At 42.3% G+C, this 26241-nt stretch overlaps 1 protein-coding gene across 1 annotated transcript in view; it reads left to right on the top strand.

Annotated features, from left to right (window-relative positions):
- NELL1 (neural EGFL like 1) overlaps positions 1 to 26241 on the top strand; it is a 3816074-nt gene that overhangs the window by 228363 nt on the left and 3561470 nt on the right. Inside the window, exon 2 of the mRNA XM_086959505.1 lies at positions 12331 to 12459. Coding sequence (XP_086815631.1) covers positions 12331 to 12459 — 129 coding nt within the window. The remainder of the gene's footprint in view (positions 1 to 12330; positions 12460 to 26241) is intronic.

The following is a 26241-nucleotide window of genomic DNA, read 5'->3' as shown; positions in this document are numbered from 1 at the left end:
TTGATGTTAGTTATTATTTAGTACCTTCTTGCCATGTGAAACTTTGTGGCTGGGGGAATTGCAATGGGTAAAATGACTTGATCAATGTTTCCAACATCAGGGCTTATAAAACATATTTTATAAGGACAATGCCTATATCTACAGGACTCCACACCCCTGGAATACCCGAAGGAAACTTAAGGGGTTCTGAATATGTAAAACTAATGCATATCACCACTCCACAGTGCACCTAGCACAAAAGTCGATTTTGGGAAGCACTTTACTGCAATTTGGGGAGTGAAATGTGCAATTTCGCTAAACCCAAGACATATGCAACTTATTTTATAAGGGTTCTCCTAATAAATACCCTCCCCCTCCCCCCACCCCCCTCACCACTGGGAACCCTGGGGGAGACCCTAAGGTTACCTAATATACCAAAACATTGTAATTCATAAATTTTTAGGTGCCCCAAACACCGAAGTCAAGTTTGGACACAATGTACATTTTAAAAGCAGTACTGGAACAGAAGGCTGCTTTTAAACTGACCTCAGGCCTCAGCAGTGCACACATGCAAGTACAGAAAGGGCTGCTGACCTCTAAACTGCCATGTTGCAATCAGGTCATGTAGGTTTTATGATTACATTTATTAGGAGATAATAATCTCTGTTACAGGTTACAGAAGTCATGTAGATGGAACATCAATGCCCCACCAGGAGCAGTCACCTTCTGCTCAGCCTGCTTATTCCAACCGATCTCTCAAGCATACATAAAGATTCTAACTCTATGACATCACACACACTCTGGGTGAGCAGCACATAGCAGAGATACTATGGAGAGAACGTACCATGCCAAACTGGTAGTTTTCATCTCCCTGCCTATTATGTACTAGGGCCTTATAGGGAAGGTCATGCGAATCATAGGGGTACCCTAACCCATAGTGTTCCCTAGAGTATGTAGATGTTTTCACTGTATTCTAAGTGTCATTTCAGCATAGCACTGGACCTCTGCTTGGTTAGGCATAGCCCAGGGGCAGTCAGAGTCAGTTACCAACAGTACTAGTCAGCAAAAAAATAGGAGTGCCCAGGGCGCAAGGAGGACTATGCAAGAAACACTTCACTATAATATCACTTTAACCTTTGGTTTATTATGCACAGAATATAATGTGATATTTGTCATCATTTTGAGTGTGGGGAGGGGCCCATAACTTGAGAGAGAGAGAGGAAGCCTTGAATGAGTTACGATAACCCTCTCGTCCCTTAACAATAATAAAATGCAAATTATGTATATATGGTTTATGCCATGGCATTTTCCCATCAGTGTTTATTTTAACGAAAGATATTTAAAAGAATCTAGGATTCAATGGGTTGCATTTGTCAATGAAAGTAAAATCACTTTGAAGTCCTTCTGACTGATAGGAATGTTGTGTCCATATTTAGTAATTTTTACGTGCAAAATGATAAGGGAGGGTGTAAACAGTGTTTTTGCAAATGTACATTTTGCTGTACTGTGGTAAACAAAATCAAATTTTACCTTTGCAATTTAGTAGTAAATGGGTGCAAATGAGTTTATGAGTACAGTTGCCCTAAATAACGTGTTATTGAATTATGTTTTTATCTGCCAGGAGATAAATGTATGTACCTATGCAGCAGCACTCAATGTTTATAGTTTCTGCTGTGTTCTAGGCCAACTTTTACAAATATGGTGATTATATTGCGTCCATGTAATAATATTTATTAATCTCCAGGGAATGTTTTAACAGTTTGTAAGTGTGCTGGTTCAGTTTTTACTTTTAACTTATTACCTCCAGTGGGTACATCTTAATTGGCATGTTAGCACCCACCCATACCTAAGATCCCACAACCTGCTAAAAAAAATCAAAAAGGCAGGAGTACTTTTAGAAAACATTACTCATGTTACAGCTGCTTATGTTATTGGAGGATTTCTCATTACAAATTCCTGTAGAGTACTAGGCAGTGCATCTACTGTCCATGGAGTAGTTTACTCTAGTCTGCATCAGGGAAAAAAGTGTATGGGAGGAATGAGCCTAGGAGAAAGCTGTTTAACTTTTTAAATTGTGAATTTGGTGAAAATGGGATGAGGTGATGGTCATCGAGCAAGCTAGACACAGTACAGGGGAAACCCTACTTAATCTCCCTGTATGGTCATTGACCCAGATAAAGTGCCTTGAGAACTCTAGTGACTTTGAAGAATAATATCTGTGTGAGCAGATGTGGTTTACTGCTCGGTTGTAACGGTTCTGTAACAGGTAAGATAGCAGTTAGGAAGCATCAATGTTTCTCCCCTAAAGTGGTACACCATTCCACAATGACCATCAAACGCAATTACTATTCAGCTATATTAGTGTCTGACACTGGCCCCATCCACTAACCTGGATATAATTCTGGGCTGGGTCTTGTCTTGTCAAATGGTTTCCCTTCTTGGGATAACCTACTTCTTGTGAAGTGGTTCCTTATTTATGGTTGCATTTGATGTCAGGTATTTTCTGCTCTACTAAAGTAAATGTATGTATATGTCTGTTTTCGTGTGTGTGTGCGTGTGTGTGTGTATGCGTATATGTATGTATGTATGAATATATATATATATATATATATATATATATATATATATATATATATATATATATATATATATAAATATATATATATATATATATATATATATATATATATATATCCCTCTGCTGCAATTATCCAAGCTCCATTTCTTCCACAGCCACATGAGCTCTGATTGTACTGCATTCCATTCCTGTAAGTTGCAGTTCTGCTCCAGTACTCGCAGCTCCAGTTTTGCCTCAGTGATGCCTGCTCTACTTTTTCCAGTCTAGCTCCCTCCTGTTCTGCTCCCATTCTGCCGGCACCAACTTGGCTCCAGTCACAGCAGCAGCTCAAGTGATGCTCTTAAATAGTCCCTAAGATTCAGGCTTGCCACAGCAGTCATCTAAATGAGTTTCAGCACCCTGGAGTGTGCGTATGCCTTTCCTCTGTCAGGCAGTACTTTAACATGTGTTTCAAAACAAAGGAGCCCCGTAGACTTGGGATGGACAGTGTGACCTGTTCAGTTTTTACTTACTTTATTATACAGTTAATTAAAACCTTTACATACAAACATCATATTAATAATTGATAAAATGTAAGGATTAAAATATAAGAAATAATAAAAGATTGGGTGCACATTTATAGGTCTGGCAATACAAAATAAATATCAAATCCAAAAAGCAACATTTCAAGTTAATGGCAATATATCACGATTGGCCGTTTGGTGCAAAAGAGAAGTGTATAGTATAAAGGGACAATTGCATAAGTGGCACAATGCTTATTACTGAAGATTTAACTTTCATCGACGTTCATTTATGCAATACGAATAGAGCTTGTCAATTTCTTAATGCTGGGCATTATGCAGTGCAGTTAAAATAATGTTAACAAACTTCCCAGCTCTTGCTTGAACTTGGGCTGAGTTATTACTGAAGCAAAAATCAGTTGCTTCCCTGCAATGTCTCAGACTTTTCACGATAAACTGGGACCAGTAGGCATCGGCAATCATTGGCAAGATGAGCGCAACAACATAGCAGATGTAACCAGGACACATGTGGATAATTGCAGAACCTACATGTTAGCTGACCATTCCTCCGAGCCCACAGTGGGTTAAAGTCATGAATTGGAAGGGCTAACAGCCTCATATAAATGATTTTATTGTGAGTCTGCGATTGAAGAGAATAGTAAAAGTATGGTTGAGATTTCCCCTTCAAAGCTGCAAGGAGTGGTTTTTTGAGAAGCCGAGTAAAATCTCTCTCGAATGACACTAGAGTAATTTAGCTTTTTATCGTTTTTTTCCACATTGACAGGGAAATAATTGGATTAGAAAAGTTGATGATTTCAATCTCCAATGTGGAAATGGCCAAGTGCAGCTGTCTGTACCAAGGAGAGAGTTCGTCCGTGAACACTGATTGCAATTGTTCTTTCATGGATTGAGCAGGTGCACATGGAGTGTAGATGTAGAATTTAATTAAGTCTCCCAGACAATAAAGATCTGCACTTGCCAGGCCCAGCTCAAGTCCCAGCCTCGCCCTCCTTGCATGCTAAGGAGCTGAAAATATTTTCTTATAGGCATATTTTGATAATTCACTAAAATGTATCCATTTTACCAGGGAAAGCCAGGTGATCATAAGACATTGCCGGGAGTAGTTTGGCGCGAAGAACCCTTAAGATTGACTCGGCTGTGGGGCTGTGCAAATGCGGACTCAAGAACCACAGACTATGTATAACCCCTGCTCCCTTGGTCCGAAGATGTTTGAGATGGGATACTTGATTTGCCTTTTAGTTAAACCAAACTCCTAAGTAATTATAGCTAGTACAGTTCGCTATTTGCAGACCACCTGCTCGACAAGACAGATTTACTTTTTTTTATGTTTCCCAAAAATCCTGACTTTGGTTTTTGATTCATTTATCAGAAGATTGTTTTTTATATTATATGTGTTAAGGGCAGTGAGCGCTCTTTGTAGACCTTTTTTTGTGTGGTCCATGATAATAATGTCATCAGTTTATTGCATATCTTTAGACGTATGCCACCCAATTTTGGGGTGACCAAAGTTGCACCTGCCAATTCTTTAGGCAAATCGGCAATATAAAGATGAAATAGTAGTGGGGGTAATACACAGCCTTGCTTTAGACCATTATTTTTGTGATTTTTGCAGATACTGTTGTGGCACTTGTTTTAATCCTCACCCAGGTTTTCAGATGCAGAGATATCAGTGCAGATGGTATCCCCCAGGAGTTTAATGTGTTCCATAGCATATCTCGATTGACTCTTATCGAACGCTGCACTGAAGTCTACAAAACAGCAGAATAAAGGTAGATGACTGTCCAAAGTGGCTCTCCACGATAGGTAGGAAAGCGCTATTATATTATCCGTCGTGGAGCAGCCTGAACTAAAGCCTGACTGAGTACATGGAAGGATGCTATCTTCTTTAACCCAGTTTTCAAGTTCTACCAGTAGGACACAAGCATAGGCCTTTGCTTCGATATCCAATAAAGCTATTAGCCTGTAATTGGCCAGATTTGAGCGGTTACCCTTTTTATGCAGTGGATGTAATATTGAGTCCTGCCAAGTGGATGGAATTGTGGCTGTAAGAAAAGCTTGTTTAAATAGAGGTGTAAGGAGCTCTGCCCAGAACGATCGATTTGATTTAAAAACTCTAGCAGGAATTCTATTTGGCCGTGGTGCGCCAACACTCCTCATGCGAATAATGATCTTAATTACTTTGACTTTAGAGATGCCTGGACCCTAGGTGTTTTCATAATTTGGTGCTTGAGGTAAGGAGAGGGCTGACAGCTCCCCTGTCCCACTGCTGTAGAGCTGATTGATGTGATTCACCCAGACATTCTCGGGTACCCCATTCTCCTTAGACTGGCCACTATTACTGACTTGGTTGATATATCTCCAAATGGAGCTGGATTTTTTTCTTTAAAAAGAGAGACAATTTTAAGCCAGGCTACCTCTATTTGTTTAGTGCATTGCTCCCATGAAAGTTTCTTATAGGCAGCTTGAAGTGATCCATTTATGGCACCCTGCAATGCTTTTTCCCCTTTTTGTCTTGCATTTGGGGGATTTTTACACTTCCATTTGATTTCTGGCATTTCCTTATTTGGGTGCTGGTTAAGATCGTTTGGCACCTGTTTTTGTTGAGCATCCAATGTTCCCCCCAGCGCCCGATGCTGGTCTATCAGGAGAATGGGCCAGTAGTCTAACAGGGCTTGCGAACCGAAAGCGGTTTTTAATTGTTCATTTTTAATTATCTATGCAGACAATTTTGTACCAAGATTAGTGGTCCATTTTATCCTGCGCGGGACTTTAACACGTTCTTGACCCGTAGATTTGCCTACAGATGTAACTTTACAAGATGCAACAGTGGAAAGACTGAAAGATGCTCTGAGGGGCCTGTGGTCACTCTCTACTCGATTGTCGATGTCAAAGTCATTCAGATGCAAAGCTAGTGTGATACCAATGAATAGATAATAAATTGTAGAGATATTCCTCTGAATTTTGAATTTTAATATTATTTATAAAGCGCTCGTTCGCCAGCGGCTTCATGGCGCTACAAATTGCAGAAAACAAGGCAAAAAAGGCAAATGCAAAGTAAAGGAATTCAAGCTGCAGGAGGGCGGTTAGTTGAAGGCTTTGGTGAACAAGTAAGCTTTGAGCTGTTTTCTGAACTGAGGATAAAGAGTTAGGGCTCTGAGCTCAGGAGGCAGGGAGTTCCAGAGGAGTGGAGCAAGGGTCGCAAATTTCGAGCCTCCCCATTTCTTCCTCCGGAATCGCGGGACAGTGAGGAGGGATTGGGTGGATGAACGTAGTTCTCTGGTAGGGACATAGGGTATGATCTCAGAAGAGATAAAAGCCGGTGCCGTGCCCAGTCTCGCTTGGAAGGTGATAGAAGCCAGCTTGAACTGGACACGTTCACGAACTGGGAGCCAATGCAAAGATTTAAGAAGGGGGGTGACATGGTGGGATTTTGGTAATTTGAACACAAGGCGCGCCGCCTGGTTCTAAATCTGCTGCAACCGCCTAAGGCTATATGCAGGTATGCTAGCATATAGGGCGTTGCCGTAGTCCAGGCGGGAGATGACCATTGCCAGGGTGATCAATTTCAAAGCGTGAAAAGAAAAGAAACGGGACACCTTACGGATAGTGCGCAGTGAAAGAAAGGAAGAGGACACCACAGAACTAACCTGGGAGTGAAGGGTGAGCTGGGGATTGAGCTTGATGCCTAGAGTTTTTACTGAGGTGGAGGGGACAGGTGGAGAGCCGAGGGAAGGGGGCCAGAACAAAGGATACCAGGGACTGGATGAACCACCCGTCAACACCAGCTCGGTCTTGTCTGGGTTGAGTTTTAGATGGTTGTGGTTCATCCAGTCTCGGATGTGGGTCATAGTAGATTGGAAGTTAGAGGTAGAGGACGGGTAAGAGGACAAATTAAAGACAAGTTGGAGGTCATCCGCATAATTATATATGGTGACCTCCATCTGCTGTAGTGAGAAAATAAGAGGGGCAATGTAAAGGTTAAACAAAAGGGGTGAGAGGGAGGAACCTTGGGGGACCCCGCACTGAACTCTCTGGAAGTCCGCAGTAAAGTCACCCAGGCGAACTGCCTGGGTGCGGTCCCTCAGGAAGGAAGATAGCCATACCAGTGCGGTACCTCCAATCCCCGCCGCCTTGATACGGGGAAGTAAGATGGTATGATCAACCGTGTCAAAGGCGGCTGAGAGATCAAGAAGGACCAGGGCCTGGGTCTTGTTGGTATCCATTCCCTCCCTGAGGTTGTCGAGGACCGAGAGTACTACGGACTCCGTAGAGTGTGCGGGGCGGAAACCGGCCTGGCGGGGGGCTAGGACCCCATGCGTCTCCACGAAAGAGCTCAGAGTGCAGGTGACATGGCGCTCGAGCACTTTTGCCAAGAATGGCAAGAGGGAGATGGGGCGATAGTTGGCGGGGACCGAGGGGTCCGCGCCCGGTTTCTTAAGAATGGGGACGATGATAGCTGTTTTCAGTGGGGCAGGTACAACACCCTGAGAAAGTGAACTGTTGAGGAGGTGAAGGGGGGGATCGGAGCAGAAAGAAAAAATGTGACGGAGAATGTGGGAAGGGCAAGGGTCTAGGGGGAACCAGATTTGACTAAGGGGATTATCGAGGTCAGGGCTTCCTTAGTCAGGAGGGGGAGGGCATCAAGTTGTCCCTTGGGGGGGGGGGCACTGAGGATCCACAAACGTAGGAGAAGGGGGAGGGATATTGGCTTTGATGGTGGCAATTTTTTGGATGAAAAAATTGTTAAGGGAGTGGCAGAGTTCCAGAGAAGGGGTGGGTTTCAAGGTGGTTCTGTCAGAGAATGCCAAGTTGTGCACAATCGAGAAAATTTCCCTCGATTGGTTCTCCGCGGCGAGGACTTTGGAGGAGAAGTAAGCAGTTTTCGCCGCCAAGATGGCCTGTTTATATTGGGACAAGATGTTAGTGAACTCCAATTGTAGTAGGGGGCAGTAATTTCTCCTCCAGGCACGCTCCGCTCTGCGCACCGCTAGTTTTATGTTGGAAGTGGGCCCATGTTTGATCCTTTGCTTTCTTGAGGTTGTAAGTGGATGATATAGAACAGGCGTCAAATAAGGCTTGTAGTACCGGGACCTCTTTAGGATGTTTGGTGTTTAATTTGTAAAAAAAAGCAAAATAAGTGCCAGGACTCTTGTCAGGACTCCACTGCAGTCTACACCACACATTGCCACTGCAAGGCAGCCAATGATAGCAACACCACAACTACTAACAGTCACACTTATGCAAGTGTGAGAATTTGGCCTATATTAGGCCTCCAAAGCTCTGAGAATGGCTTGGGCAGCAGGTAATATTATTTTTTAATGTATATTGAACTAATAATTCCCTGTTGTAGTAGTCGTCTATAAATTAGCCAGACAGCAGCGCCTTGTTTCAGACTGTAACAAGCGCCGTTGTTATCAATTAAGTATTGCTGCCAAGCACTGTAAACCACCTGCTCAAATTAGGCACTGGACCTGCTGCAGGAGTTACCCGGTCTCCAAGACAGAGGTGAATGATCGACCCTACTACCCAGTTCTTCACAGTTGCAAGGGAAGGAGTATTTATGCTGAGATTCCAGAGGCTGGGAAATGTCTGAGCACCCACAGGAGATTCCTCCCGGAACTACAAAGTGTTTTAAAAATCAGCACTGACTCTCTATAAACAGACGCGGAAATAAAGATGTCAGCAAAGGTGACATGGAATTAAGAAAAGGTAAAAAGTACACCAGGAACATTATCAAAGAGAAATGATTTCATTGGCCCCATTTTGCTTAAGCCTTAGCAGTAAAAAATGTAAATGGCTGAGACAGCTGCAAAACAAATTGAAAAGAAAGTGTCGGAAAGAGTTTCATTAGTTAAGGTGGGTTGACGTCCATTACGAGTAATAATGCACTATCTTTTTGGGTCAAGCAATTAATACATTATTTTTGGGATCCTATTGTAGGTTTCAGTAATTTAAACGTGGCGAACAAAGAAGACATGTTAACTTGAAGAAAAATGTGTAAATCATTTAGAAATACCAAAACAGTTACAAATACAGCACAATAAAAATCCCACTCCAATTTAAAAAAAATGGAGGAACATGTAATGAACAAAATGACACCAATATGTTAAAAATCTAATGAGGAAAACAGGGGATATGAATTTTTGAAGTTTTAGGACAAAATAGTGCTAAAAAGCACAAAGTGCCATTGGTAGTCAAGGTTCACAGAAGACTGGGACCGAGGCAAGATTTGAGGCTGACCTTGATCTCCATCTCCATTAGATACACCAACCAAGTAGGTCTAGATAGAGGTTTTACCTTGTTATGTTATATCTATTGATAAAGCGCTAAGAATCACAATCACACCTGTACGTGTATCTCGCTTAGCCTGTTCAAGCCCTGCATCCAATTATTAAAATAGTCAAGATATTAGAAGTCTCTTATACTGTGTGCTATCCACACAGCTGGGTGGATAGACAGGAAGTTGATTCCAGGACCCGGAAACATATAAGAGGAAATTCTACCAACATGTCTTGAGGCACGAATCCCAGGAACCACTAGCAGAGCCTAATCACAATATCTTAGAGTATGTACAGGACAGTAATACCATCGTTTTCCCTTAAAATGTTGAGGAGATGTTCCTAGCAGTGATTTGCGCAAGACAACATATTTTTTTTAAAAAGCACTTTCTGATTGTATGCCAGTGGAGGGACCTGAGGATAATGGCAAAGGTGAGTCTGCAAGGAGATTACAGACTAGGCAGGCAGCTGTGTTTTGAGGGAGCTGAAATTTTGAAAGACGTTTTTTGCTAGCTACCATGTGCAAGGCATTGCAGTGTTAGGATTTGGCACTGGCCCCGACTTTGATATTATCGCAGAGCTGGACCTTGCCAATGCGACAGCGGAAGTTACCCAGATGACCAATAATCCGTGCCTAGATCTGCGTTTTCCTGACCTCAGCAGGAAGCCAAGGGAAATCTTTCTTCAGCACGCGCATGGTAGCAAAACATAGCCCTCTCATTGTGACTACACCATATTTCATGGACAGTTTATGGTTGATTTTTACCCCTATATTTTTTTCCGATTGACTGGGAAAAGGGGCAATTCCCAATGCCGTAGGCCACCAATCAGAGGACCAAAAACGGTGTGCCTTACCAAACAGCTGTTTTCTCACTATTGAATTGAAGACATTTCCTGCACCTCCAAGCAGCAATATCACTCGGCAAATTTTGGTAGCGATGCTTGGTATTCTCAATGTCCTGTTTCATAGAGATGATTAGCGGCGTATCATGGACATACAGAGTTTTAGCAATGTGTGCCAGGGGAGCCACAAAAATGTTCAACCACATTAGGCTCAATGATGATCCTTGCGGCACTTTTTTGGTGAGAGGGACCTGCCCAGATTTGAAATTACCCAGTGTGATAATCTGGGACTGGTGTTTTAGAAAGTCAGCTAACCACTGCAGGACAGTACGAATGGCACCGATCTTAGATAGACTGTCAAATGGAACTGGATGAGAAACAGTTTCAAAAGATGCTGAGAGAACGAATACCCGCAGCATGGTAGGGGGGAAACAACGTTTACAACGCTACTGTTACCACGCAGGTAGGTAACAACGTGGTTGTTACAACGACCTCTTGGTTACTACATGTGGCTTTGTATCACAAGCCATTTCTACGACTTGCGCTAGGTGGCCTGCAACACCAAGGAATATGTTGGATTTTTAGTCCAACACATTCCTTGCTGTTGCACTAACTGGAGTAGGAATAGTTATTTATACGATTCCTAAGTCCGGCACGCCATATAGCGCAAGTTGCGGAAATGACTTGCGATGTAAAGCCAAGCGTGGTTACAACGCTGTTGTAGTAATGACCGCGTAGTAACCTACCACCTGGTATTTGTTCACGGTGTAACATCATACATTCTGGTAGGGGCAACCGCATCGAGGGAGTGACGGATGGAATTTGTAACTGTTACAAGTGCGGTCTCTGTACTGTGGCTGCTCGGAATCCCGATAGAGAGGGGTCCAGAATAAGATGTTCTTCCAGGAACGCAATAAACTGTTTATTTACATGACTCTTAGGTATTTTTCCTATTAAAGTTAAAAGTGAGACAGGACATAATTACTCAGATTGTTCGGGTCCGTGTTAGGTTTCTTTTGTGTAGGAACAAGATTGGTCTTCTATGCCAAAGGTAACTGTACGGATTACAAAAGAGAGATTGAATAAAGACAACAAAGCTAATTCGACTGATAAAGAGGCCACAGACTTGGCGGTGCATACATCAATCAGAGAGCCTTATTTGGCTTTCCTCAAAGCTGATGGAACGTGCTCTTACGTAAGAGCGAACATGTATCCCAAAGCGGAGTGGACGTATTGTGAAGTAGCATTCAAGGGAAGGAAGTAGGTATTTTCTGCTTCATAAACATTTCCTCTAAACAACTCAACAGTGTCATGCATATTATCTACTAATTAAATGCGGAGTTGTTTAGAGGCAGGGGTTACAGGACTACATGCCTGAGGGTGAATAAAGTCATTGAGCTTCTTTAACAACTATTTTTGAGGGCTAGAGCTTCACAAGTGAGGGGAGGTGCTGTTTTCCCAAATCTCTTATGAGCTGGATTTTCTCTTTTCACTAGTGGACAAACAAATAAGATAAGTAAAAGTGGGCATTTGGGGATGTTGTGGAGAAACAGGGGCGGTCTTAGGCATGTGCAAGCTGTGCATCTTCACAGGGCCACCAAACCCCAGGGGACACAACCCCAATATATATCCTTAATATAATAATCCTCTGAGGATGGATACATATTTACTCCCCCAATCTTCACTGGCCCCCTACCTACGCTCCCTGCCCAGGGCCGCCACGAGCTCAGAGCCGCCCCTGGGAGAAAGTACAGAGCTGTAAATGTGTATCTGGGCCAACCAAGACCGTGCGGAACGCCTAAGGGGGCATTTACAAGTAGTTATCGCCCACAAAACGAACATTTTGATTGGCTCTCTATCTCCCAAATTTATACTCTGGTTATACAGAATGGTCTCCGTTCACAGAGTCAGTCTGCTAATTTTCTGAGTATATCTGAACATTTTATTCTTGCTAAATCTAGTTAGGACGCGCGGTTCCTCAACGCAACATATGCCCTTTTAATTAATGATATACATGTCAACCTAAAGCTTGAAGTCTCTTTTTATTAGTGATTCTGAATTTGATTGCTGAGTTGTTTTTTTCCTTGTTTTAAAAAGTGCTGGTGACATGAAATCATTTTCTTTTTTGCAGTGTTAGGATTTGGCACGGACCCCGACTTACAAATTGATATTATCGCAGAGCTGGACCTTGCCAATGCCACAGCGGGAGTTACCCAGGTGCCAGGACTACACAATGGCAGCAAAGCATTTTTATTCCAAGGTAAATGGCAACGATTTCTTTCCATTCTTATACATTTAACAAGACATCTGAAGAACCGTACAGAAAAATACATGCTTGGCTTAATACTTAGCATGTGAGAGAACACTCTTTAGTACATTCTAGAACTCCAGGTAAATATGAATAGTTTGTATGCTTTGTAGGCTGACTCACTACGTCCCAAGTATTTGAGCATGTTCTTCCAAGATGATTTTCGTTCTTTGTTGTTATTATGCTACTTTTGCAGGCGCAGCCGGCATAGGTAAGAGTAGTGGGGCGGTATGGGGGCAGGTAAGGGAGTCGACAGATGACGGGATAGGTAAAATAAATAAATAAATAAATAAATAAGACCACTTCCCTTGTGCTCACCGCATCGCCGACTCAGTGATGCGGCGAGCGCAAGGTATGTTTTTTTATTAATTTCTTCACTTTACCTATCCCGTCGTCTGTTGACTTCCCCCTCCACCCCCCACTGCCCCCCCCCCCCCCCCCACCCCACTGCCTCACCGTTCTCACCTGTGCCGGCTGCGTAGGCACTTTGAGAAACCACCATTAACTCAACTAAGATATCCTGGCACTGAATCCAGACCAACATGTCCTAACTCAACTGTCTGATGTGGTCTTGCATAAGGTGCCAACCAGAGGAGTGTTTAACTCTCTCCAAGGGACATCGCAGTGGCTAATTCAAACATACATAAGGTGATGGGAGGGGAGGGAGGATGCTGGGAATAAGTCTGGCCACTGGCAATCGCTCGGAGTAGCATTCAAACCCATCAATCTTTTGCTCATCATGCTATTTCAGATTTCACCCACCCATATGGAAATCCGTTTTTGCCCTGCTCCTATAGGAACAGTTCAGCCTGAACTGCCAGGCTAGGTTCTGTCTGAGGTAGAACACAAGCAGCCCAAGACCGATTTTGCCCTGACTGGGGCTCGTCAGTGGGGGGTAGCTTTGTTCCAGTGGCACATTCAGCATGGTACCCACATCTGGGCATAACCTTGCCACTTACAGCATTACTTACACACATTGTGGGTTGGAATTCTACCTCAAGTGATCGCAGTGGTTAAACTTATTGCAAGCACTCCTCTCATCATCTTTTGTGTTTTTGCTACATTAAATTCATCATAGGTAGATGCTGTACACAGCCATTATCATAACCACACCCTATTCCAGATTGCAGCAAATAACAATAGCCTTATTGCTAGAACAAAGAGGGCCCAAGTGGCAAAATATACTTTTCTTAGGGACTCCAAAAAATCCTGAAACTGCTTATGGCTATCGTGTTGTAAAAAAATACCAAAAAATTAAAAAGGAAGTAGACACTTCTTTGTCTCACGTCATCTACTTCTCTTTCATCATCTTGTTCTCGTTTCCTCCTATTTTCTATTGTGAAACTGAGTAGTCTATGGCTTGTGAATTATCACTGGTTATTTCGGTACTCGACATTGACCCTTGATTCATATAACATTTTCATTTACTATTGAGGGTTGCATATGTTCTATCAATGCTTAATTTAACTTATCCACCATTTTTCACTTTTCAGTACAGAGAAGGATACTGTTGAGAGCTGTTGTTGTAATATTGATCAATTTCTAGTATGGTAATAATTTGCCTGATGAATCAGTATATTAAGGTTGCCATAGTTGGAGAAACATATTTGCTATGAAACAGTAGTTAGCCCAGTTAACGTAAATACATTTATCTTTGTCTAGCGAGTGGTTTCCCCTAATTCCCACATTGGTTGTAAGGAAATTCTTAGTTAAAGTTTGAAATTAAACAAAACCTCCCTTTGCCAATAAAAACGAAGCTTGTGTATCTTTCCTTTTATTCTATTTAGGCGTAGTTCGCAGTATTTTGCTACGAGGTACTCCGCAAAGTTGCAAAAAAACTCAGCGAAGTTCCACAAGTGGCGGAGTGCAGTGTGAACTGCAGTGTGTGCTGGTATTTCTGCCGCTTGTGTAGAAATTCTACCCGAGCGATCGCAAACTTACTGCTCGTGATCGCGAGCGGGGAAAAAACTCCAATGCACATCGCGTAGTGGAGTTTTCTGCACTCCCTGCGCTCCGCAAAGTGCAGAGTGCATAAAACTCTGAAACTCTGTGAATGGAGCGTAGTTCCCCGCCCAGGCCTAGTTCATTGTTCTGTCGTACAGTTTAATTAAATACACAGACAGAATTTTACCACTCTTTCAGCTTATTGAGGATAAGTCAAACTGATCCTTAAAACTGTACCATAAATGATCAGGAATTGAATGTAATTCCCTTTAATGGCTGAATAGATTATGCATCAGAGAAACATAAAAAATATAATTTCTTACATATCTCCACACTCTCCTTTCTTTATCAAAGTATTTTGTAATATTTTCATTACTTCCAAAATTACCAATTTCTTTAGTTTGCATTTGCTTTAGTTTATCATTAAGTAGGTTTAATGCTTGTAAACACTTTCCGTATCAATAATATGCTGTCACTGCAATACCTTGAAGACGTGAAACTTTCTGTATTTGTCATAACTAAATTGCTTAACGTTTCTCTTAGTTCATTATTTGCAGAAACCTTGTGGACTTTGCTGTCTGTTTCTGATCATCCTAAAGTGTATGAGGACATCTTTTGTTAACATTTCATGAGACTACCTGTAGGACCTCTGTTCTACACAGTCCAAGAAAAATAACAAAGGATGTACATTGCTTTGTTTTGTCCTTCTTGGTCCAGTAATGCGAGGTTAGGGGCTGCCTTGTCAACTATTTCATTTCTCCCTTCAAAGAGTTATAGTTATGATCTAGGGACATGAAGTCCTTGAGCCTATTCTTTTTGAGTATTGATATTTCAGTACATATGTTCCAGGAGCATCATGCCCTTTGCTCTTCTTTCGTAACCAACTATATATTGGATGTATTCTAGACAGTCAGGCATTGCTTTCTTTACCAATCCACAAGCTATAAAAGACTTTTCTGTTAAATTACTGTTCTCTGCAGAGGAAATTCAGCTACATTTCTAACTCGGTTTCATGAAAGAATCCAGTCTCTTCTACAATATCAATACTCTAAGATAGTGGTTCTTAACCTTTTGACTTCTATGGACCCCCACTTAATCTTTACTGGAACCCAGGGACCTCCACTGAATCCTTATTGGAGTTTTGGGACCACCGCTGAGTCTTTACTGGAAGCTGGGGCCCCCAGCCTATGCATATTTGATGATTTGATTTGCAAAAACACACACAAAAAATATGAAACAAGCATTCATCAAATACTCAAAATATGAAATATTTGATTTAATTCACAAAAATAAACAAAAATCAAAATTTGTCTTTGATTGGGAAGGCTGGAGCTTTTCTAAATTCCTTTGAAGCTACTATCATCAATACGATATTCTATTTGATGCAATTTCACTGCTCCCGTGAATCAATCTTAGGATACCAAGTTTTAGCCTCCAATTTAAAATTACTTCAGATTTACATAACACTTTTACAATTTTCAATTTTGCTTCTATATTTATATGCGCGTTATTACTCTGTTAATAATATTTAATTTTCTTAGCAGTCACTCAAGCCTTAGTAGGCTTCGGGACCCCCATTGGATCCCCAGACCACAGGTTAAGAAACAACTCTCGGAGGCACCTGGGTAATCAAGATTTCTGGCTACCCACGCTTATCCTACATTAAGAGATCCAACTCTGATCTTACAGCTTCACATTGTTGTATGGGTCGGTGGTCTAGATGCGGGCCAGTATTCCAGATACCTTAGACCCTCTAAATGCTAGCACGAGGAATATCTTAGGTAGGCTAGATACCCTCACTACTTCTAGAAAGAAAATGTCAGCGTCTCTTAGTTTTCAGGCTCAATACCTGTTTGCTGTCTCTCTCCGTTCATTTTCACTCCACTTCCTGTTCTCAACTGCCACAACTCAGATCTTTTCTGTCGGGCTGAAAGAAAAAATCTCCAACTTTCCAATGGTGACATCACCAATGACTCCATTCAGGTTTTTTCTTGGACGTTCTCTACCTGAGCGCCTACACACACCAAGCAATCAGCCCAAAAACAATCCACTATAGAGTCATAGTCCACCGCCGAGGGCTATACTGGTTGTTAAAAAACCTGGAACCTGAGTTACAGACCCGAGTCTCATGCCCAGGCCTATAATGACGATATTGATAAGGGGGTTTTTACCCAGTTAAAGTCACGGGGACCTGGGTGGACAAATTGGTGATAGGAAGGGGTCCCAGTAGCATAGGAACAATAACCACACAAATAAAATAGAATCAAACAAACAGAAATTTAGTCCACATTGTTTTATTCACAATGGGAGAGCATATTGAATATACAGTGTTTCAGAGCAATAAATTAGTGGTTTTCGCAGTGCCCCAAAGCAATGGAAAGGGGGGGGGGTGTGGATTGGATTTCACACTATCGTTGATACTCAGGACTACGACAAGCCTTTCAATATCAACTCCACTCCACACTGTTTCCATTTATTGAACCATGTGGAGTATGATTTCTGCTTGAATCAGTTGTATGAACCTAACGGTCCTGTTTTTTGTACATATTTTGTAACATAGACAAATGAGCTATATTTGTTGATTACACTAGCATCTAAGAATCTTCCTTCCTTCTTTCACTACTTCCTCACACTACCACCCCCCCCCCCCTTTCCATTGCTTTGGGGCACTGCGAAAACCACTAATTTATTGCTCTGAAACACTGTATATTCAATATGCTCTCCCATTGTGAATAAAACAATGTGGACTAAATTTCTGTTTGTTTGATTCTATTTTATTTGTGTGGGTATTGTTCCTATGCTATCAGGCCTATAATGAGGCAGTGCATTTAACACCTGGTATGGCCCGCGGCAAAAGGGCTGCATGTGCGAGTGACATGCATACAAGATCCATGCATTGTGACTCACCAAAGGTTATTTTTGAATTATCAATTTGAACAGTAAATAAAAAGTAAAAAAAGCCCACAAAATGTTAATGAGTAACCCAGTAGCATTTTCTTAGTTCATGGCCCGCATGAGAGAAAAAAAGCTGAAAATTGAAGCTTAAGAGTGAATCCACAGAGCAACAGATACAAAGAGTACAAAACTGTGTGGACAAGTGGGCAGGTGTGCATTGAAAATGGAAAAGAGAAATCAGAAGAAGAAAACAGAAGTGGAGGGTTTGTGATTTCAGAAAGTCAAGGAAATACAGACACTCCCGCTGAGTGCTGAAAGAGAAAGAAAAGCAGTCTCCTCTACACAGCAATGGGAGGAGACAACTCATCCAATCAGAACACTATCAGACCGACATTCTCCGGGGTGGGGTTAACTACAAGAATAGAGAGGGAAGCCCTTCAAACAAGAGCAGAGATCTGTAATAAACAGCAAAGCCATCCAGCCAGGAGCATGAGGCTGGCCCAGTGCCCACTCTAGAATATGTGAGGTATTGGAAACAATAGGTCTGTGACACACAGTTAAAGCTGTCTGTAGCTGAGACAAAAAATTACTGGTTTAGAGATGCTGTTATGTTAGTATAAAGGGTAGTATCATATTGTCTAGGCATTCCTGTAGTTAATCTCGACTTGCCCCTCAGTTACAACAGTGCAGATGTTACCTTGTGGAGTACTTGGTTGCACGCCTCTGGTGGGACAGGAAGTTAGCTTATGCCAGGATAGTCCCAATTTATAGGTAGGATTTCCCAAGGTAAACAGGGTCTGCACCTACCAACACTAGCAATGATCTACTTTTTGATATTATAATGTAACTCCAACATTATACTATCCACTATGAAGTCCAGCCTATTGACTGCCAAGAGGTGCCCCGGGATGTTCTCCTTACCAGCTGATGAGGCCTGATGAAACCTACCTGCGGAAAAAGGCTCATTGTCATCCTGCAATGAGACCTTTAATTAGCACCGTCCAGTTATCCTGGCTGGTACAGTTTGGGTAGTAATACCACCACCGACTGATTACTAGAATTAATTGCCAGCTTTCACACCAAATTGGTGTCGATAGAAAGCTTTCTGCAGTCTCCCTTCTCACCTGTATGTCATCAAAACACTGGTATATAAATTCACCTTCAAATGCCTAACACCTTGAAAACCTGATTTAAAAAAATATGATAAAATGAAGACTTACCCCCAGATGCATCAAGAACCCATTTTGCTATTCCTTAATAGCGAAAAATAACGATTCGCTATTAAGGAATAGCAAAATGCTATGCATGAAGAAATCACTAAAAAAATAGCGATTTCTTAAAATACCTTAATTGCGACTCACAAATTGAGTTGCAATTAAGGAAAACCTCCCCATTCATTCCTATGGGCCTAGAGGCCCATAGGAATGAATTGGAAGACATTCTCAATTTGCGATTCGCAATTCGGGAATCGCAAATTGAGAATGCGATTTCAAGAGTGCAGGGGTGTCCAAAGGACACCCTGTTGCACCCCTGAAAGTGATCTGTGCACATATGTTGCGCACACACATGCCTTAGGGCATGTGTGTGCCCAACATGAAACTTTGAAAAATGCACTTTAGTGCATTTTTCAAAGTTTTTGCAAATTACCATGAAGTTTAACTTCATGGTAATTTGCGAGCCCTATTAGCGAAATGACTATTTTTTAAACTTTAATGCATTGCATTTAAGAAATCTCAATTTGAGATTCCTTAAATGCAATAGCAATTTACGTAATCGCAATTTTGTAATTTCTTAAATTGTGATTTTTGCATTTGGGATGATGCATCCCAAATGAAAAAATACCGGCTGCAAAGGGGCAGATTCTGAGAATCTGCCCCTTTGCGAGCGGATTTTTGCTTGATGAATCTATGCCTTAGTGCAGGTAAAATAAGCGATTTCACCTTAAATATCGCAGAGCTTAGACGAGGCTGCGACCGTCTACAAGGCCTTAGTGGGAGGCAGTATTCTGATTTTCTGGTAAGGTTCCGCCGAGCTCAGAAGAGCACATCGATGACCTGTCAGAAGGATGCTCAAAGTCTGCAGGTCTGTGAGGGACCCCCGAGAGCTGATCCTGCAGCCCGGAGCAGCCCAAACTCTGCAGACTGGCGAGGAAGCCCCCGAGAGCTGACCCGGCAGCCCGGAGCAGCCCGAAACTGTACACACTGCAAGTCACCCCCAGAGCCCCGCCTGCCCGGCAGCCTCTGCTCGCCGGTTTCATTGCTTTATCAGCTGCCGTTTATTAATTCGGCCAGTTCATTAGCGTGAATTAGAATGCGATTTAGATACATTGTCTCAATAAAACCGCATTAACTCGCAGTTTTTCAAATGTCATATAAAGGTGTCCTGTTAGAGCTCTGACAATAATATCCTCCCGTTCCAAAGGAGGGGCTCCTGGGATGCTTTCATCTGATTGATTATTGGCAGAACGGGCTGCAAAAAAACACCGACTTTCCTAGTTGGAAGGGCGAGGGGGAGGGGTGATGCTCTACATTTAGACGTCTTCATTGCTATCCATTATTTTCTGAACATATACCTTCCCTTCCCTTCCCTTCCCTTCCCTTCCCCCTTCCCTTCCCTTCCCTTCCCTTCTCTTCTCTTCTCTTCTCTTCTCTTCTCTTCTCTTCTCTTCTCTTCTCTTCCCTTCCCTTCCCTTCCCTTCCCTTCCCTTCCCTTCCCTTCCCTTTCCTTCCCTTCCCTTCCCTTCCCTTCCCTTCCCTTCCCTTCCCTTCCCTTCCTTCCCTTCCTTCCCTTCCCTTCCTCTCTTCTCTTCTCTTCTCTTCTCTTCTCTTCTCTTCTCTTCCCTTCCCTTCCCTTCCCTTCCCTTCCTTCCCTTCCCTTCCCTTCCCTTCCCTTCCCTTCCCTTCCCTTCCCTTCCCTTCCCTTCCCTTCCCTTCCCTTCCCTTCCCTTCCCTTCCCTTCTCTTCCCTTCCCTTCCCTTCCCTTCCCTTCCCTTCCCTTCCCTTCCCTTCTCTTCTCTTCTCTTCTCTTCTCTTCTCTTCTCTTCTCTTCCCTTCCCTTCCCTTCCCTTCCTTCCCTTCCCTTCCCTTCCCTTCCCTTCCCTTCCCTTCCCTTCCCTTCCCTTCCCTTCCCTTCCCTTCTCTTCCCTTCCCTTCTCTTCCCTTCCCTTCCCTTCTCTTCCCTTCTCTTCTCTTCTCTTCTCTTCTCTTCTCTTCTCTTCTCTTCTCTTCTCTTCTCTTCTCTTCTCTTCCCTTCCCTTCCCTTCCCTTCCCTTCCCTTCCCTTCCCTTCCCTTCCCTTTATTTTATAATTAGATGAGGAGTATCTCTCTGTTTTGTTTTAGAATACATTGAGCCGGGCAATCTCTTCGAACCAACATACCTGTATTCGCTTAGAATAGACAATTGTGAGTGATTTAAAAAAAAAAAGAAAACGGAAAGGCTAGTTTGCAGGAATTACTGAAGGTCTCTGAGGGGAAATGTTCATCTAAGGCATAGGGCACCAAAACTGGGGCGTTGAAAGGCCAACAAAATATAAAAGAACATGGGAATAAAAGTGCATGGTCAATGATGCGGGGCCCAGCCATGCAAACAATCACACGAGTGCTGGTAGTGCTACTAGCGCTGTGAACTTTTTAGAGCAAGTGCTTTGGTGGTGGGATTATAAATATTCTTCTCAAGGCCAACCACGTCCAGTTAGGAATCGGGTGTCCGGGCTGCGTAGGTTGGGCGTCCTCTACAGGTACCTCTGACTCTAAAGCACTTCCTTCACGCCCTTGTCTTCTCAGTAAATGCACAGCACTTATACCACACCACTCTCTTCCCCTCTCCCATCGCACTCACAGCGTTGTTACCACAAAAGGAGAGTTTTCCCCTCAGAACATCTTTTTCCTCTCCCCTCCCTTCCCCAGGAGAGGCTGTGCAATGTTAATGCTGCCCAGAGTACCTTTCCTTCATCTCCAACGTATTTCCCTTGCTCATACTCTTCCTTATCACACCATCTATAGTGTGAGTGTGTGTTTGTGTGTGTAATTTCCAATGCAGACTCATTGATAAATGAAACTATATTGATTAAACCAAAAAATAATTCAATCTAGGAATAACATGAATTAATATTGGTGTATAGAAAAAATTTACACCCCAAGTAGGCAAAATCAAAGTTATTAATTTGCTCATAATTGAGTTATTAAAGTATAGCAAAGGTGACAAATACCATGATATCTTCCTCACAAAATGTCTTCTAATCAACTGCAAAAAAATCTAATGTAGTAGATAATCGTAATCCCTCACAATTTATCCTATAATACAAAACAATGACTGATAAAAATCATGTTAAAAAACTACTGTTGCAACGCATTTCTTGAGGGAGGGGCAGGGTCTGTAAGAACACAAGAGGACATTGTTGAAGATTAATCAGGTACTGTGGTTCTAGCAATCCAAATTGCACTGCACTATACTTTATCTGCACCTATGTGGTTATGTTAAGCATGGTTAATACTATATAGTATTTCGCGAGGTCATTATCCAGATATTCCCAAATATATCTTGCTGCATGGGGAATTCTGTCTTGGGTTGCCTATGTCTCTTGTATGTTCTAGGATCCATGTTCATCAGGAAATACATTCATTCTCATATACAGTCTCATACACTGACATACCAATTCATATACAGATTAATCTGAGACAAAAGTAATGTGTTTTGTAATAGTTGTTGTGTTCCCTGCATATGGAATTCCATATAAACATCTGATAGTACTGCTTTAACAAGCAACAATATAAACACATTTATAAATGTGGCTTTATCCACTTGGCATGTGTAAAGTAATACTATGGTTAAATCATAATTTTCCCGTTTAAGATTTCTAATATTCTATACAATATGTACCACTGTTCTAATTTTCAGTATTAACAAATTTGACAAAGAGAGATCACGCTATTTTATTGCCACCGATGGTATTTTCTCTATATTTGTATGATTACTACACAAACCTAAATGAGGGTTCCTCACGTTTCATGTTGTGTGTAATGTTCAGTGGGGAAACCAGGCACATTGGATTTTTGTTGTGAAGGAGACTGTTCAAGGTGGGATTCGCTGAATCAAGATATTTGAAATGAGTTTGGGTTGTTGCAGCATAAAATGGTGTTTGAGATGCCACGTGGTAGTATTTGTTGTATTGTGGTGTGGCTACAGAGAACGTATTGTTCCATTTTATGAAGTGTATGAGGGTGATTCATGCACTGACAATTTCCGTGGATGGAGTGTAGTGGACTTGTTATTTTGCTTTGGTGTTGGCAGTGCCATTTCAATTTTTTGTTGCTAGTCAACCAGTTGTTTCGGTAGCTGCACAACTAGCACACTGCAATTATCTACAGTCAGCAAATAATAAGACTGGTTAAAATTTGTAGGCTGTCTTTGGACAGCAATGATGGAATACATGTTAGAAGCTCGGTGTAATAGTGCAGGCTTATATTACATATATTGCTTGCTTTAGTCATAATGCAAATTTAGTCAAATTGAATACAGTCAAATCTGCTTAACCGTGCTTGACTCCTTGTAAAATGACCACTGGTTCACTGATCTCTTGTCGATTCCCCTGACATTAGCTTGTCCTTCTTAAATATTTCCATCACTTCTCAAAGCAAGATGAATTCGAAATTACAGCACTTGTCCCTGAAAGAGGGGTTGATGCAATATTCCTTCTCCAAATGTGTTTGGTTCAGCTTCTGTAGCTGTCTATTCAACAAAGCATGTCTTAGCTTAATGATATTCTTTCCTCTAGTTCCAATGTCAGCTACATCTGTAGAGCTACTCTTTTTGCATGAGCTCTCTCCGGCAATTGGTACATGGAAAGACTGTTTTGCTTTTCGTTTGAGGAATTACACCCCTAGCATTCAAGTTCTCCCTGCTCCCCAGCCAACTATGACTTACTGCCAATAAAGGTATGCATGAGAGACTTGATTGGTGGGCAACATATCTTAGTTGTATATGCATCATTGGACTATTGCTTCATGAGTTACCTAACAAACTGAGGTCCCTCTTGCAGGCCTTAACATTTACAATGGCTAAAATCAAAGTCATCTGATTGCATTGAACAGGACTGGTTATGGGAGCATTTAGTCTCCCAAACCCACATTGAACATGAAAATATACCCTAGATGAATCACTATTCATTTGTAAAGTATTGTTTGTTTTGCAAAGTATTAGCAAGTATTGGGGAGAGACAGTTTGCTGAACAACGGCAAAGGCATAGTGGCTCCCTTGGCCAACAGGGGTAGAACAACTATGAATTGAACAAGCTGGCTGTAGAGTGAATTTAGATACAAATAAAATAGGTCCATAAACTAACAGACTGAGAATAGGTGGGGTCAACCACACTCCATTGTTTTACAATCTGAAGTGCTCATCCTAGGATCCTCCCCCTCTGCCTGGGACGACTCTTGGTGCCTTCCGCTCTGGGCACAGCACTCACACCCACAGACCACGCACGCAACCTGGGCTTCATCCTAGATTCCTCTCTCTCGATGTCCAGACAAGTCAACGCAGTCTCATCCTCCTGCTTCAACGTACTTCGTATTCTCAAAAAGATCTTCCGCTGGATCCCCCTCGAAACAAGAAATACTGTCACCCACGCACTGGTCACGAGTCGACTGGATTATGGTAACACACTATATGTCGGAATCACTGCAAAACTACAGAAAAAACTCAAACGCATCCAAAACGCATCAGCGAGACTCATATTGGACATCCCTCGCCAAGATCACATCACCGGACACCTAAAAGACCTCCACTGGCTTCCCGTCAACAAGAGAATAACATTCCGTCTTCTCACCCACACACACAAGGCCCTCTACAAACTAGGACCCGAATGCCTCAACACTCGACTCTCCTTCTACACACTCACCCGCCAACTTAGATCGCCCAACCAAGCCCTCACCGCAGTCCCGCGCATTCGAAAATCCACCATGGGTGGCAGATCCTTCTCCTTCCTGGCAGCCAAGACCTGGAACTCACTCTCTACTCACCTACGCCTTACTCAAAACCACATCTCCTTCAGAAAAGAACTCAAACCCTGGCTATTCGACAAACACTGATCCCCCCTTCCCCAAGCGCCTTGAGACCCTCTGGGTGAGTAGTGCGCTATACAAATCCCTGAACTTGAACTAGAACTTGAACAAGACATGGCAGGTAGACTATAGAGTGCCTACTCAAGAAAATAAATGACATTGGTACAGAAGATTAGTGAACGTAAGATATCATATCATCCAAGATGAGGTCAAAAGACGAGATTGAAATAAACGAGAGGAAAGAAAAGCGAAGGCTATTGCTTTTTGAAATTAGGACTCCTTTATCTGGTTTATGTGCAGAGATACTGCTCAGTTAATTATTTTGTAGTACCAGCAGAACAACAATACTGTTATAAAGGGAATTACAATTTACGTGAGATCTGATAGCTGCCCCTAAAACTAGCATATTGTGCTGGATGGAGAAAAAACAGAGAATGGCCCTCAATTTTGAAATTTTCATAAAGCAATTTCTTAAACCATGACTATCGGCCATCCGAAAGAGCTGATTTTGATATGTCTCTCTTACCAGTGCATAGACCATCTATGTTTAATAGGCCAGACAAGAATTCTGTCAGGTTTTAATTGGTTGATAAAATATCGAATTATAGGGGAACAGCATTGAATAACAAGGATGCTTCCCATCCAGGGGCCTGAGTGACATCAAATGGACAATGAGAGCAAAGCTCAAGTTGTTTATGATGTTAGTCTGAACCTTATGCTGAAAAACAATCCTATCATTTATTTGTAACCGATCTTTAACTTTGTTATCTACTGACAACCCAAATAGTCTGCCCTACTTTCAAATGCTATGCAGGGCAAACGGATAATGCAGGAGCCATACATAGCATGGCTCCTACTCCCTGTCCCACATTTTCCAAAAGAACTTGGCACCTGCCACCCACCCTCATCATCCACTCCATTCTGTTTGAAAGGTATGTTAGAGCCAGGGCTGCACAGACAGGCTTCGACTGTCGGGGAGTCCCCTCAGAGCAGTCTGAAATGTCTTTGATTTAACAATAGTGGGAAACAGCTTTTCTTTCTCCATAATTGCAGTGAATAACGTGATTTAGAATCTGGTGTTCAAAACAGAGGCTTTATTTGGACGCCTCAGATAATATATTTAATTTCATATGGGTAACCGAGAATAACTGCAGAGTTTTCAAGGAGGGGTTCTGCATGACATCAGCCTGAACAATGAGAGCAAAGCTCAAGTAGTCTTTGTCACCTACAACCCATCTTTAATCTTATTAAGTGTGTGGACCAGCCACATCACCTGTCCTTGTTTCAACTGCTGTGCAAAGGCAGAAGAGTAATAGAGGAGCCATACATAACATGCCTACCACAGTCAATAATACTGGGCCTCCTGCCACTGACCCCAGCGGCCACCTGGGCCAGCCCAACCTCGCTCCTCCCACAGTTCTGCTGGAGCCAGCACTACACTGACCAATTTAGCCTGGAATTCCTTTATAAAATGGCACATTTTAAATACTTAGATGTTGGGAATAACTTAAACAAGATGGACATTTGTCAAAGGTGATGATGAGAGAATAAGAAAAAGAAAAACTCAGTTGAAGCTGGGAAACTATACTGATGTGTTGTTTTAGAGAATACAAAGCAGTATAGTATTGTGTCTGACTTTGAAGCAAACTTGTGGGGCTAACAACCATCTGAAGTTGAACCCGGATAAAACTGAGTTGGTTCTCACCGGTGGCTCTTCCAGTCCCTGGAACTCTTTATTTTGGCCCTCTTCCTTAGGTTCCCCCCCACTCCCTCTCCCACAGTTAAGACCTTAGGCATCAAAATGAATAATCATCTTACCCTACACTCACAAATTAG

This window comes from Lissotriton vulgaris, chromosome 2_2 (genome assembly GCF_964263255.1).
Source record: "Lissotriton vulgaris chromosome 2_2, aLisVul1.2, whole genome shotgun sequence".
Lineage (NCBI taxonomy): Eukaryota > Metazoa > Chordata > Amphibia > Caudata > Salamandridae > Lissotriton > Lissotriton vulgaris.
Note: the sequence above shows the minus strand (reverse complement) of the source record. Positions and strands in the feature narration are given on the sequence as shown.